General features: G+C 42.4%; 2 protein-coding genes across 19 annotated transcripts in view; one reads left to right on the forward strand and one right to left on the reverse strand.

Moving 5' to 3' along the window:
- The window catches only part of LOC100749861 (tyrosine-protein phosphatase Lar), a 287,592-nt gene that overhangs the window by 183,437 nt on the left and 87,713 nt on the right, over positions 1 to 16,442 (reverse strand). The gene's annotated exons all lie outside the window — the stretch shown is intronic.
- The window catches only part of LOC117152513, a 17,756-nt gene continuing 2,266 nt past the window's right edge, over positions 953 to 16,442 (forward strand). The window contains exons 1-2 of one of the 2 annotated variants that reach the window (XR_004462904.1): positions 953 to 1,360; positions 2,383 to 2,549. Coding sequence is in view for 1 of the 2 variants with exons in the window: in XM_033324612.1 (XP_033180503.1) it covers positions 1,260 to 1,360 (101 nt within the window). In the remaining variant the exon portion in view is untranslated. Of the gene's footprint in view, positions 1,361 to 2,382; positions 2,550 to 16,442 lie in introns of those variants that run through there. The other variant, XM_033324612.1, reaches the window with a different exon arrangement.

Genomic DNA, 16,442 nt, shown 5'->3' on the forward strand with positions numbered 1-16,442 from the left:
TTGATCCCGAGCCTCTAAGAATCACGAGCCTCTAAGAATTTTTACGATTTAAAATGGCTGAAGTTAAAGCGATTGTGCGCACAACGTGAACCATTCTCACGACTAATAGCTTGCTTCTGCGTTTGTTGAATTCTTGTACGAACTGTTTGCACCCGTTTCCGTAGAATTTCAATGCAGAGAAGAAATTCGCGCGTCCCAAACGTCAGTCACAAATTCCAACACGATATTCGTCACAGGAACACTTCGGACGTTTCCACGATACGAGAGAGAAGGGCAGCAGGAGGGGAAGAAGAACACGTGCGAATCTTGCCGCAAACTCAAGGTTAAATTGCAAAATAGCCTGCGATATTATAAGATCGCGTTGAGGGTAGTTTTCTGAACGCGCGCTGCGGCTTGACTGACTCATCCCCATACCCCCCGACGATACCCCCTCGCGACCTGCTGTCGAACGATGCGCAAGCGCCATACCCCCTCTGACGCCGACTTCTCAGTACGAAACGCCTATGAATTCGCGCCGACCAAATTTTCAATCGCTTTGAATATTCCGTCTCTTTAGAAAAATGTTGACAGAAATCCGACGCTTTGAAATTCAACTTTAATTCGATTTTAATTCGGGTGCGAACGAACGATATTCACGGAAACGAAGTACGCGCTTGCTACCACGACCGTTCAACGACGCGTAAGAAATTCCGAACGAACTCTTTTGGCAGCTTGGAACGACCAACGATCGCAACGAATATTCGTTTCTCGTTTCTCGATACTCTGAAAAATATTCTGAGAAAACGGGAGAAAGTGAATAAACGACAGAATGGATACTAGAAAAGAAGAAAAGGAGAAGAGAGTGGCGTAGAGAGGGTGGTTTCGGCGCTGGTTTAAACGCGACGCATGCGTTCCCCACGCGAGAGGATGTCCGGGGTGAGCCGTCGCCGTACTCTGGCCGACGTATCGCAGTTTCTAGCTCGATGTTTGTCCGCGTGGTACTCCCAGGGACGGTGCTGCTCGTCCCAACCACGAGGGTGTCGGAATACAAAACACCCCGAGAGACTACGCAATTCGGACCGCTTTGAGCTCGACGAGGAAACGAGAGAATACGCGCGGCACACGGACAGCTTACGAGTCGAGAAGAAAGTACTTGTATCGATACATCCGGCAACGAGATCTTCGACGCTTGCGCTCCTGGGCCAACCGACCAAAACTTGCCACCGGTTTCTTTCTTTTTCCTACTTCGGCGCCAAGCTCGGACCCTTCGTCGTTCAACTATGGAACTCGCAAGGCCCCTGGGAGCACGGCAAGCTTCTACCCGAAGTAAACAGTTCGACAAGGAAACCCTCGCCGTCACCGTGATACTATTTTCGACCGGGTAAGTGGCCAATCGTGTGTACTTTCGAACACTTTTTTCTCTTTCGCCTTTTCTCTCGTCGTTCATTATTAACGCGTTGCTAGGAATTGTGTCGATCAAGCTCTTTTTTTATCGTTCCTACCTCGAAAAAAAACCAACCTCGAGCCGAGAAACGCGAATTTGTTCCGTCAATTTGAAACTGAAATAAAACCAAATGGCAGGATTTTGATAGGAGGTTTTAAACGACGCGAAGCTGAAACAACGAAATCGATGACACGACGATAATCTGATGCTATCAACCGATCGTTCGGGATAAACGATCGATATTTACGATATTAAGGCGAAAGTAATCGACTTAATTTACGAGTGTATAGTCCCGTACTCGTTCGGCTACCACCACAAATTCACTCCTTTAACGTCAGCTGTCGTCGCTTTCGTCACACTAGGCACCTTCGTCTAACTGAGTACATACACCGATTCGCTGCTGGAATATTGGATGCGCACTCGAGAGCATGCCGAACGAACCGCGTAACTAATTTCCAAGCAAAGACGAGACGAAATTACTTTTGCTTCTGATCGCCGAGCTCGCGAATTTGTTCCGCAAGTAAAAGTGCTGCTGTTGTTTTTTTTTTTTTTTTTTTTTTTTTTTTTTTTTATCTTCTCTTAACCATCGTTTACGACATGGTAAGCAACGGGACGAGGAGAAAAGTATCGCAATGGAGGGTCGAAGCGACAAAGCTAATTAAATCGTCGAGCGTGCCGGCGATAAGACCACCACAGTCGGACGATTAGACGTTTATGATTTAATAATAATTTATCCATTAGCGGTCGTGAAACAATAACGCGTTATATCAACGATTCAGGCTTCTGTCTCGACGTTAAAACGGCCGACGACATTTGTCGAAAATATACGAGAATTCGAAAGTTCGATAACACAGCGTTTTAGATTCTAAAAATCGTGAAACGGACGCGCTTTCGCTTCTCTCTTCGCTTTTTTCTTCTCAATCTCGATTTTTTCCATATTGCACGTGGAAATAAAATAGGAAGGAAGGAACCAGCGGACTTTGAGTCAGAGATATAAACAGGTCAACGTAACTTGGCAACGGAATCGTTGAGAAGAACGGGAAAGGACGAGGAGAAAAGATGGAGAAAGACGAGCACCGTAGCGTATCTCCGGAGGGAAAAGCGTGTTCCTTTGCTCCTGGTGATAATAAAAAATTCCAAGGTACGCGTAACTTAATTTAATATCGTGGCCAGTGCACCGTGACCCGATGATAAATCCCTCGGTATCTCTGACCGCGCCGTTTCTATTCTTCCATTCTAAAATCTGCCTACTCTTTCCTCTTACTCGAACAAAAGATGATGGTCGGAATAAGAATAACCAGGAAGTAGCGTGGCGCGCCACTACGTAAGTCGAGGACTTAAATTAAAGCGAAAAGATCGGCCAAGTACTGCAGGAAATAAGAAACGGCTGGCAAACGATCGAAGCGGGATATCATCCGGTATCGAGTCGACTGCGTAACGTCGTTCTTTGCTTATATCCTGTGTAACTAAACTCGTCGACTGCGCTGTTTTTACGAGCGGGTCGTCACAGAAATACTGTATAAAGAGGCGAAGCTTTGTTCTCAGTTGGGAATGCTCTTCGACGGTGAAAAACGTTGCCGAAAGGCATCGACTGATATTTACGCGCGTCATCCGATAACGTTTACGAGAGATTTTCCATGTTTATTTTTTGCGTTGCGGGTCACAACGTTCTGATGCGATTATCTGGAATTACGAATTTATAATCCAGATTAACGTAATTCTCTGCACCTACAAAGGGTCGGCCACTGGATCGAACGGATCATATTATTTCGTTGCAACTGCAACTGAACTACGACTCCTGAACTACGGGCTGGCGGTAATAATATCGCGTTAATACGAAGAGGTGTCTTTCCTTTCTCGTTTATTATTCCTTTTCGAAAGGTTCCGTCTTTCGGTTTCGATCCACTTTCGGAACGATGCCGTGCATCGTCGCTGGAATTTTTCGAACTTTCGTACGTGTACGTGTTGGCACATTTGCGCGTCTGTGTACAAAGAGAAAAAGAAAAAAGAAGGCGCGAGAGAGAGAGAAAGAGAGAGAGAGAGAGAGAGCGAAGAGGCAAACTGGATGCTGGTGGTGCCGGCAACGGCGGCTATGTAAAACGTCGCGGGACAATCGTACATCGTGCACGTTCTAGTAACTTATGAATAAACATTTCTTGACGCCATCCAGTGGAAAATTACTCTCGGAAATGTTCCTATCCTTCCGCCTATTCTTTCTTTTGGTATTTCTACCTTTTTTCCTCGCTGCTTTCTTCTCGTCGCGCTCTCGAAAAGCGAAATTCCCCTCTGTCGTCCGAAACATTGGAAAGACAGTCGATCCGATTTTTCATCGTCGTCGTTCGTCGCGAAAACGGAAACCGACGAAATCGAATTCGCGGTCCGCGATAAAATAATTTGAGTAATTCAACGTTCCACACACACACGCGTGTATATATATATATGTTTTGTTGTTTATAAATTGCAAATCAAGTTCGTTTTATGTAGACTGTTAGTTTGGCATCGGGGACCGCTTCCGCGATTAATGTTGACACGATTTGGGTCGCGTTTGATAATTAGTTGATCGTCACGTTGATATATAATACATATAGCGCTTGATGCATCCTCTGGACGTGGTAAAAGTGAATTTGTCTCGTGTGCTATCGATGTACTTCGGTGTTGATTTATTAAACAAACTTGGCTAGGGGGTTTTGAACTGAATCCGATATAATAATAACGTAGCATTCGCTACAAATTTCTGTTTCACAAATGTCTAGCGGTTAAATTGAAATGCGATTCGAGCGACGCAATAAACCGTGGCTCCGTGCGAAAATTAAAAAATCACACCGTCGAATCCGTATGTTTCACTCTTTCAAAGTAAATTAAACGTGTTCAATTAGCGATTTCTCCGGTTAAATATAATTTACCTTTCAACAATTCGTTAACCTTCTACCTTTGGTTTAGCGTACCGATAATTTATTTTCTGCCCAGTTTATTTGCGAATGTAACGAGAAGTTTCGTTCTCGACAAAGGTACGCTCTATTTGTATGTAACTCTAGTGCGTAATTCGCAACTAATATAACAGGAATACGTAATAAGCAAGCGGATCGATCGATCCGTTTGTGTTTAGATTTCGAGTAGGAGAGCTTTGTGACTCGTCGGTTGCCGATCGAAAGTGCCGTTACACAACCGAAGATCGCTACGCTCTTGATAACGTTTCGAGCACTCGAGTGTTATCACGCGGCAAATTTACAGTAATGAAGCACGTAGCCGCGAGAACTAATATGAAAACGGTGAAAATTCGACTCCCGCCGAGAGAACCAACCGTTCTTTTCCCTCCAACCCTCGCTCGCTCTTTCCCCCTTTAATGGCCTTGATCACGAAACCAGTTAAAAATCTACACTCGCCCGAGCACGGAATCGTTTCTTCTGTAAGGAAATTCACGGAACCCGCCCAAAGGAAAGATTTCAAAAGTGACCGTGTCGTTATATCGATGGAGTTGCTTTAATTGGCGGAATGCCCTTTAATTGAATCGGTAACTAGTAATCGAAGAGGTGCGTCGTCTTTCCGATCGACGCCAATTACCTTTGAAATCTAAACTACAACTCGCGGTACGACGATCATCGACCACCTACGACGAGAAAAAGAAGGTAACGGTAAGAGTCGAAACACGAGAAAGTCGTGAATGTGTCCTAAATGATTCGCCGATGCTGCTACTACTTTTGTAAACGGCAAATGAATATCCACTCCGGGCCAAGTTCTTCCATCGACGGTGATTCAAAGAAAAGCTGATTTGGCGAAGTGCTTGAAACCAAGGAACGGTGGATAGTCGGTAACGAATCCTCCTTCTTCCATGCTCGGTACTTAGAAACGCCGCACCTCGAGACCGAGACCGAGGGCGAGAAAACGAACGGAGGAAGGCAAAGAGACAGAGAAGGAACGGGACGTAGAAGGAGGAAATATCTCCTGTCAAAGGCGACTGTAAGGAAATTTTCGCGGAAAGGAAAAATCTGTAACTCGACGAGAGTAGTGCAGAGAATCCAATTGTCAGTGGCAAAGGGACCACGCCGTACCGTCGTTGCGATGCGGATCGGGGCAGATCGAAACGAACCGAAGTAGTCTGAAGTTTTCATGGTTTCGAACGGACGAAAGAAAGACATTTCTCCTCCTTTTTCTCGGTTCACGGCCCAGGGAGCAGAGAATCGGACAAATCAAGCGTCTGTCAGATATACCTTCGAGACACGTTAACCGTTTCATTACGATTATGTCGTTAACCTATTTTCTGAAAATTTCGAAATGATCGAGAAATACCAGATTTTACACGAACGGTACAAAAGAGAACGTACGAGTTGTCGTTTATTTCGAACCTTCTTTAGATCCACGCTGTCGTTTCTCCTTTATTTCACGAAGCATCGGCGAAAGCATTTAATTCGTTTCAACGTTTCTATAACGCTGTCTATACTCGAATACAGCAACTACAACGCGCTACAACGCGCTACAACGCGCTACAACGCGCTACATGGTACGCACAAACATACACATGTAAACGATTTCATCCACAAACAAACGAACTCGAATCCCTCAGTCCTACCCTTTCGTCGGCTCCTCGTTCATTTGGCTTTCCGTTTACCGCTAGATGGAGATCGATACAGGGGGCAAACGTTCGTACGATGCAACATTAATCAGATCGGTCCCGAACTTCTGCCAGTCTTTTATCCTCCACGTAATCAGTCTCTTTCCTCGGTAGCGAGCGAGAGATTTGAAAAATTCCAGTCGGATTAGAAAGTCTGGTACGACGATGGTGTACTATTGGTCCGCGTGTGACTATGTATCGAGCAGTAACGGACGTGATGAAAGCGTTGTTAATTTCGCAATTTTCTTGCGACGTTGAAACGTTGAACGAGCTAACGATAGGACGATAGACGATAGGGTCGTTTTATTAAATTTCTTTCCTGCACAATTAAGTACAATTATGTCGGTCATTACCGTTTCGAGGAACGAGTAAGTTCGCAAAGGAATGAAAATTTCAGCGTACCGTGACGGTTTCCCGTGGCTACGGAAAAGACTAATTAAAAACTGGCGTCAGTTTCAAAGATCGACCGTATAAAAGTTTCGCTGTTTTGGCAAAGACCCAACCCAAACACATTTAGCAAACGAGACGAAACGATTTTTATACGTAGCTATATATTTGAGTAATGCGAAGATTTAATGACTTTGATCCGTGTGTACGTTCGCACGTAGCATGTGTAACCAAGTCCCTTTCATATCAAACGTTTGAAATCCTTAATTCGCTTCACAGGAAACAACCGTTAAATTGGACATTTCATTAAAATTCAGAATGTGCCGAAAAAAATAACGAAACGTATAGTCGCTGGTATTTTCGCTATATGTATTACGTTTTCATACTCGCTAATGGATTTGGTGATCTCTTTTTTTTGTATCTCCGTATCGTTTTATTCGATTAAAACAATACTGCAACATTTAAACAGAGCGAAGCTAGTGTTTCGATAACTTGCGCTAGAATGTATTTAACTTGCACGTTGTTTCCAATGGACGCCACGATTACAGAATTGCGGCGATAAATCAACAGATGGAAAGTTTCGTTTGGCCCCGTTGATTCAAGGAAAGCGTATTCGATTAATCGTGACGATCGCGTATCGTTCGCGAAAAAGTCCGCGGGTCTATGAACCGTACTGCATAAAAGCGCGTAAAATGGCAAGCGCGCGTGCATTTCTCTTGTTTACGCGTTTCCTTCCGCCGTGAAAGGACGAAATACAGAAGTGGAAGTAAAGGGAAGTGGATGATACTGAAATGCAAGCTCTTTTCCCGTTTTTACGCGTTATTCCTCGTTTCCTTTCCACTTACGCTTTTTATCTTTGCTCCCCTTTCTCGCGCCACCCTTCCTATCTCGCCTTCATCTCGTTCTCTCGTCTCGACGTGTCACTCGTAACAAGACCCGACAACAATACTCTTCCCTTTTCTTTGTTCTGAAATTCTTTGCTCGGTTGAGGCTTTGTGTACTCGTCATCCGTATTAATTAAAAGTTTTTGAAGGCCCCTCGTATCCACCGTTAGTGCCTCGAAAATACAGACAACAACGACTGCAACGAATCGCGACGCAACTCAGCCGCCTTCTTCTTCTCCTTGCTACACAACGTGCAATCGTTTCTACCAGACTTCTTCCTCTTTTCTCCCTCTCTTCTTCCTTCTTCCTTCCTCCTTCTTCCTTCTTTCGTTATAATCTTGATATTTCCTTTCGAGTCATCTCGAGAACGTCGACGTAGTATCTGAATCTTATGCTTCTCGTAGCTATTCTTCTCGCAGCCTGGCTGAACCAAGCCGGCAATGTTGAAAGAAACTCAATGCGTCTTGTCGACTTTGAAAGAGAATCGAGGGAACAGAGGAGAATCAAGGTACTAGGGAAAATTTACGTCAATGACGATCAACAATGTAGATATTTGTACAAAAACGATCCGAACTCGGTGAGAAAAGTACCGGGAAAGTCGGAACCAAACAGATACGTACAATTGTAATTCGTTTTATCTGGTATCTCACTTTGAAACTATGCATTTCAACGTTAGCGTCGGTAGTTGCTCGTTTTCATCCGTTTGTTTTCAAAACTACCATTTCCTGCTGATATTGTAAACTAAATAAACCAGTTAAACGTTATTGAACGTCCGTTTATCAAAAAAGTATGTAATTGTGTATACCAATCAAACCGTTTTCCGAGAATTTTTGAGAAATCATTTTTTTCATATGTTTCCATTACTCGGATACGAGTAAAAAAATTTCTACCAGACTCCGTGCTTTCAGGTCACTTTATTTATGCATTTTGCTACCGTTCGCTCTTTCCGCAAGATCGATGAAAGCCTTTTTCCAAAAACGATCATCATCCCCCTATCCGTGTATTATGTCGTGAAAATCGAAACGTTTCATACAATTCCAAATATTTTTAATTGCTCTCGTTGTATCGAGCTAAAATGTTTTTCGTATACTTAGATCGCTTTCTCCATTCCATACACGATCGCCGCTCTTCAAACATAAAATCATCCTGTTGGCCCTCGCCAAAAGCCCGTTAAAGCTGCTGGTTTGTAACCAACAACGATAGCGAATAAACTATTCATAGCATAAACAATAAGTAAGCGCATATATGCGCCAAGCGATCATTAACCTATTATGCGTACAATATAGCCGTAGTATACTATACCTAACGGGGAGACAACAAATTTTAAATCGCGGACAGTGATTTAAAAGTTATTATCCGCAGTTTCGTTCTACTATAACAAGAAAAATCGTTTCGCAGTCGTACGAGATATCGTTGTACGTAATTCGATCGAACCAGATGTTTCTCGACGCTTTTCAACGAAAGTTGAAACATCTTTCTTTTTCGATTCCTTTCTTCTTTCGAGTTTATCCCTCCACCCTCTTCATCTCCTCTTCTCGTATACTTCTTTCTTCGCGTTTTTTATTTCTCTCGTTCGTTTTCCGTCCCAGCCCGCATCCTACGTCAGTCTGACATTGTCAGCCGATCCCAAGCGAAAACTCTAATGGAATTGTACCATCGAACGTTAACCACCAGCGATTCTGCATTTTTCATCGAACATCGACCATTTGGATTACGATGAAATTCACCTCCGTAAAATCCGTCAAAGACTGACAAATGAAAGAACAATTTTATCAAGTTTATCAAGTTTATCAATGAGTTTCGCCAACGTTAGCCGTTCGGCTAAAATAATTTAATCACAGCATTTAGGTAACTCGCCGTGAAGCAATTGTTTGCGTGTATGCAAGTGCGTGCGTACACGGGACAAAGAAAAAATTTGAAAAGTAAAATGCAAAAGGAACTGACAAGATAATAATGACCGTAAAGCAGGGAAGAAGCTTTACTCCTGCATGAAAGAATAACGGAGAATCTCATTATGCGACATCGGCGTGGTCGTTAAACAGGAATAACAACGAAGAATAGTCTTCGCAATTAAAATCTTACACGGGTGAGGCACGGTCGAACGTACCTATTGTTATTAGAAAGGCGAGTATCGCAGTTCTGAAATCCACTACACTTTTCGTCAAAGCCTGTTGGTCGACTAAATAATTCTCTGCTTTTCCGTTTTCCATTCTTCGGAATCTAACTCGGTTTTTGTCCGGATGAATTTACGGATGAAATGGCGAAAAGTAATTATCGAAGAGACCGTAGGACGAGGGCACGATCGATACAGATAACACTTCACAGATCTTTCCTACGTATGCAAGTCGAAGGCCTTTGTCAAGTTTCTCTTTTTCTTTTCTTCCCCTTTTTTCGTTTCATCATCGAACCGTACATCCCTGTGTGGTTTCGCTTAACCCACATGACCATTGATCCGGGATTTAAGTGCCGTTTCGTGTACATCACGAAGATATCGTACGAGGTGTCACGCTCTTCCTCCGTCTTCTACGTCTCTGCTTATCCCCTTGTTTTATTTTCACGCTTGACGTCCCCCATAAAACGAAGAATTAAAATTGAATGGTAATTTTCCGTGAACAAGGAGGGAATAAAAAGGCAGGCGTATTCTCCACGATTTCAATCGGCACAATAGATATTAACCGTTCGTTCGTCCAAGACCAGCGTTTCCATGCTTTCGTCGTGCCGTCTCGTTTAAATCATTTATAGCTACACGGCAACGATAAATACGTACATCGATTTACATACGTTACGATGAAAAGCCAGCAACCACTAAGGTACTTTTCTGTTCGGATCACCTCCACTTGCGTAAACCGAAAAAGCTGATTACTTCGACCGTTGACTGCGTTTTAATGAAGCAAACGAGTCTGGGAAACATGTATGGAAGAAAGAAAAGCCTGGAACGACCGAAAAATAACAGTTTCCCCTGGCGCATTCGACTAAACGTCTCGTCCCATTGAGACTGTTTTTACAAAAGAAACCACGCGCGTTTCCGATTTCCCCGATCTCCATCTATTCAAAATGTGAACGATCCGGCGATAAAACGGAAATCAGGCAAATTGTATTTTCTCCCTAGTTCGTTATACCAAATCCGTCCTGACGAAGAAACGATATCGTCCCGGGTTTACGCCACTTTGATCGTAAGTCGGAATAACTATTTAACTAAACGTATTAACGAAAATGTGCCCCTGGACAATTTATGAAGAAAGAAGAGATTACAAAATTTCACGGGAAAATTGCAATATATTTTAGAAGCTTTATTAATTACTCGATGAAGGCAGCGGAAAAACATACCCGTCGAGGGTGGAAATGATCGCGTGAATTTAAGAGACTATAGCTGTAAGCCTCTGTCGAGGCAATGATAAAGATGGAAAAAACGAGAACGAGAGGTGAGAAGAAAAGAGAGAAGGGTGCGGAATACAGTGACTGTAGTTGGAGACTTTCTAGTCGTACCGGTAGCCTTAAAGAATTCATGAAAGCTAAATCATTTTCTTCGGCCGCCTGGTCTCGGTGGAAGCGTCGAGGTTTTCTTAATGTTGCGATATTTTACGAGAAAACTCTTTAAATCTAATATATTACCGACAGTAATTAAATATAAGTTACATCGAGACAGAGGCTGCTGGTGAAGTATAGTCCATCGAAAAGTAAAGGGAATGTTGGGAAAAGGGGCAGCAGATCGGTCAACACTTTGTCGAGCTTCAAGATAGAAAGTTTTGACGGTATCGTGAACGAGACCGACCGTCATTGTCGGCCAATACTTTCGGAGCTAGGTGAATCTACAAAAATGTTCTCCGACTACCTTTCTTTCTCTTCCCTCTAACTTCGTACTCTTCTCTACTGCCACCCGATTGCCTCGACACAACCTTAGATGACAAAGAACGATATTTAACGAGTGCGCTTATAAGTTGATTCTTATCCAAGATATCCGATTGATCAGGAAAATATCTAATATCGTATATTTTCCTTTGGTGGCGATATTCTTGCAGAAAAAGAAGTCGTGTTTGCAATGAAAAAGTTTCGTTGCATCTTAACCTGCGCTACACGCGTTAGAGTCTTTGGAAAAGCTGACACGTCGCGCCGGAAATCAGGTGTGCTACTTGCCGTCTAGTTGGGATTTATGTGTGTCATGACTGCCTGTTGCACGGTAGCTAACTTATACGTGTTAGCCTCGGTCTGACTACAGGTAATCGGAAACATTGATTTTCACCACCCTCAGAGACATTTTAATATCTTGGCGTTCTGTTTCGATGGCAACTTCGTTCCACGCTCGGTGTCTGACAAATGCCGATCCATTCTACTGGCGGCTATAAATTTGGCCGAGCTAAAAGCGACTTCTTTCGAGGCGATGCGATGTAACGATCGCTGCTTTTCCTGGAAACTGCTGTGTTTTACAGAAGCTGAGAATCGGCGTGAAAGAACGAAGAAAATTACTTGGCTCCTCGAACGTTAGGGGTGCTGAGCTCTTAATATCTGAACGTGATTTAAGATCTGCGGTTAATTAAATGGAAGCAAAGTGTCTGCATAAAAGAGGAGAAGTCGTTCGCGCAGCAGTAACTTAAATTTTATAACTTTCTTAACGAAACGTTCGTTTTTAGTAGCGTTCGGGATACCTTCGTTTCTTTGCACAGGCTAAAACATTGAAACCATATCTGTCGCTGAGAAGAATTTTGAACGATTTGCACAATACAAAATGGAAAAAAGGAAAGGAGAAAAATCGAGATAGGAAAGAAGACGGGGACGGTTCTAAAAGAGAAGCGAGAAAGATAAATCACGCGCTCATAGCCACAATCAATCCCAGCGCCTAGCACGGACCGCCTTTCGTATCTAAGCCGTAACTTAAAGTCTGGATGGAGGAACATGATTCTTCAGAACCTCGATCTTCCAAGGTTATACGATCCTTTTTTGATTGCCGACGGTAGACCGTCGCTTATATTGGACGAATCAAAGATTCTGTCTTCGAAATTTCCATCTTCTCGCAGGATTATCTCCGATAACTTTCAGTACTTGTCAATCGCCTTCGTCTCCCTTTCCATTTTATTATTTTCTCGCCATATGTTCGTTTACATTGCGTCGTTCAAGATATATCCTGATAATGTAGCTACCTATACACCAACGTTTCCCGCAGATGAAAACTGAAACGCGGGCTTTGCGGCCTCATCTATTCTCGTTTGCGTTTACTGCGCCATAAATTTCCCTACAAACTGATCGATCCAACGGCCAAATCAAAATGAAACGTAAGCGGCAAAACAAGCCTTGTTTTCGGTTACACCGAATTTTAACACGATTCGATTATCGTTTATAATTTCGCAAAGATAATGTAATTAGTAAATAGTAGATCGGGTCAAAGTTTAGCTACGTGTTTCGGTCTCTCTACATTTTCCAATCGTTACACACGTACGATATCGAAGTAGATCAAGATACGAATATGAATTCAGCAGCACCGACTGCCGCGCTACTACTCGTACGTAGGTATCTAAACGTGCTAATTTTTGCAACAACGTTCCTGCCAGTCTAACGTGTTTCGATCCTAACGTTCACTTTTCATAACTAAGAAAAATCCGTGGATAAAGAAAATGTTGAAACGACTGTTTTCGAATCAAACCATCGAGTATCGCGGACAGAAGAAAAATAACGGTGATATTTTCGAATAAAAGCTACATGGAATTGTGGAATTCCAGATTAAATTTCACATTGCTAAAAGTTGTGTAAATTAGTAAAATTCGTGTTACTCGCGCAACAACAAATTACAATTATCTAAAATACAAAGCAAAATTAATTAGTAATATTCATATTCTGGCTGGAATTCCTTGCTATCCGTTGCTGCAGATTATCATTACTAACACTGTTTCAATTTCAATTAGTTCTTTGGAATGTCGACAAGAAACGTTTCAAAAGGTTTCTTGTATGTAAAAAAGAAAAGAGCAAACGTCGAAGATCAAAGCCTCCTTTCCCTTGCGTCACTTCGTTATACCTTCTTTTAGAAGTACGTATATCGACTTACATTTTGAATCTCAGCTAATTGGATGTACTGGTTTGTTGTACTTTCGATACTAATATTTCAAGCGGATCTACAAGAATCGAACGTATCGTACGGCACAGAGAAAAATTCATGCTGCGAAAAACATGACGCGACACGTATGAACTCTGAACTAGTGGAGAAACCGTCGGCTCGTATAATTTTGTTTGTTTATGGCCGTGCTGCTACTCGATTTTTCACCCCTAATGGACGCGCGCCAACTGACAAACGGCCCCACCCGTCCTTTTTTTTAGATAGTCCGTCCTCCCCTTCCAACTAAGAGAACCAATGCCGTCAGCTTATCCTACTCGCTTAGTTAACGTCCGACCTAACGAATTTTCAACGAAATACACCCGCCGTAATTTATAGCGAGTTCGATGCATCTACTTACGACGAACAACGAGAGAAAACGTCTTCTTCCAAAAGAAAACGTGTACACGTTTAGACGTAAATTCGACGAAAACTAGGAAATTTCTTACGATAAGACACGAGTTATTCAGGGAAAATATTTTCACAGAGAGAGAGAGAGAGAGACGAGAAACACACGGAGAAGAGAAAAAAACACAAACTCCTTAAAAAACGAGTCAACCAACCACCCACGCAACTTTAATTTCGCAGCAGTATCGGCTTGTAGCATCGTATAACGTTGGCATTTAAGCTGCGTCGTTGCATCCAACACTAAATCATAAGATATTAGAGAATGTACCCAACCCTTCCTATTCCGGACAGCGGCCCCTTGCTCGAATCCTTCGCACCTTCCTGACCCGACCAAGGGTAGAACCAATTTTTCTCTCAACTGTCGCGCCGAGTTACGAAGAAATGAAGCTAGCCTGCTCTCTGCTACCTTCTGTCTGCCAGCCTGTGTCTTCTTTTTCTCCTTTGTCCTTGAGTTCCCTCTTTTCTTCAGTTCTTCGCTTCTCTTTTCTTCGAAATGAGTTTTCCTTTTGCGTCACAATCGTTTGCGCGAGACAGTCCCTTGTTTCGACGACCGACTAACCCATCGTTCCCGTTACGAATGTCTTTTCACATCTGTCTTTGCTTATTTCTCTAGCCATTTCTCGTCGATTTTCCAAGCGAATTTTGCGCCTTAACAAAGCACGGTAACATCGAAGCACCGGTATCTATGAACGAAAAATGTCTGCAACGTAACTGTTGCACGACGATTTAACCCTTTCAAAATGGGTTTTTCTATTAACAATGAATGCAATCGTGGCAATACTACGCCCTAAGCTAGAAGCACAGTTAATCAAGCATAATTACAAAATCTTTCAAATTCCATTCTTCCTATGCGTTAACAGAACAGAACTCGGCGATGTTAGAGAAATTTAAAGAAATTAGGATGGTCCTGTATTTCGATAATTATAACTCAGAGCAATTTTTCTAACGTATTGTTCTATTCCAAGCGAAAGGGTCAAGTTCGATCGTCCTGAATCTGCTAGCCAGCCTCGATCTTTCTAAGTGATTGCGATCGACGTGATTGTACAGAAACACAAATCTGGAAATTCGGGAGCAAATAAATGTAGCGATTGTGCGTACAAGAAGTACGTAATGAAGAGAAGATAAAAATAACGCAAGAACGACAAAAAGAAACGAAGGTAAAGAAATAATAAAAAGGAACTCGTCGAGCCTCTTTTTACGTCCTTGATCATTTTATGCTTCCGCGTGTTTTTTTAAGACATTTTAGGAAAAAATTTGCGGTCAAAAAATCCAGGACAAATCCAATGGCAACGAAAGACAGGCAACAAACTCCGGATAACAGTACTTTCTGTATCGTGTCGTATCAACGTGAAAGCTAACGTTGTTTCGGAACAATCAAAATCTTAAAGATAGTGGGATATCGTATATCGTGCTAGTTCACAGTATAAGGAACATTGAGATGCCGAAACTGCAAGACATATAAACCTACGTTCATACAAGGGAGACGTCGGACGTTTCGTCGTTGCAGTCTCGCCCATTGTGGCCACGGTATTAAATTAAACGCTGAAGAAACTACTTAATGCGCGTTCCATATGCAGATTCACGTCTCCGCCCTGGCTTCCCTAGTCTCATACCAGAGGCAATATAGTCTCTTTGTATCCATTTTATGATGGCTGTTGCCATAAAGCCTTACCACCTAGAAAATATAAGTGCACAAAAGCTACTCGAAGCTTCCTCTCGATCCCTATGATTTTTTACATTTTTTACAACTAAATTTAAACGATAGCTCCTTTGTTCGATCTTCTCCATGTAGATTCGAGCTTGGTATTTTGAAATATTTAGATTTACCACTAACAGATACGAATATATGGTGGCTTCTCCAGTTACCCTATCACAATATTCGACACGTACTTTGCCACTCGATAGAGCTTTCAATTAATTCATTTCAATCAAATCAAATCAATCTTGATATAATGAAAAGAAGAGAATGGAAACAGATTATTAAGATTTAACACATTACTAAGATTTTCTAAGAATAAAGCAAGAATTTGACAGACAAACGCGTTTCTTAGCGACTACACATTTTTCAGAATCGCGAAGCTGTAACTGAGTTTTATTATTCTACTTTGAAGATAGTTTTTGGTAGAAATTTAGGCCGCGTGTAGTCGGTGAAAGCGCGGATGAGATTCCGCAGATGCCCAGCGATTGCTAGTGATCAAAGTCACGTAGCCATCGGTTATTGGTTTGATTGTTTGACGCGAGAGAGTTTAGAGATAGCAAGCAACCCGACATCGCATTGCTTTAAAGAATAGGAATATTGTTCCTGGAAGAGAGATAGTTACGGAGTAAGGACAACGAGGGCGCTTTCCGATAAAAGGACTATAAGGAACAGCTCGAAACTTGAGAACTTCGAGAAGAGAGGAATGTCTGAGTGATTCTGCTATGGAGAGACCTACGTGTTTAATAAAAATTTCTAAGGGGCGGGCACATTGAAAATTCTGTGTCGGTGCGAATACCTCTGACAACAAATATCGCGGAAGACCAACGCAATAATGAAATCGAAACGGGGACTTTCATAAATTGGAACTTTTTTAATTTCTTTACAGGAAAACCTTAATAAAAGTTTCCACGATCAATTAGAAATATGCATCAAATTCTTCCTCCCCCCCCCCC

Source organism: Bombus impatiens, unplaced genomic scaffold (genome assembly GCF_000188095.3).
Source record: "Bombus impatiens unplaced genomic scaffold, BIMP_2.2 scf_4016, whole genome shotgun sequence".
NCBI classification, from domain to species: Eukaryota; Metazoa; Arthropoda; class Insecta; order Hymenoptera; family Apidae; genus Bombus; species Bombus impatiens.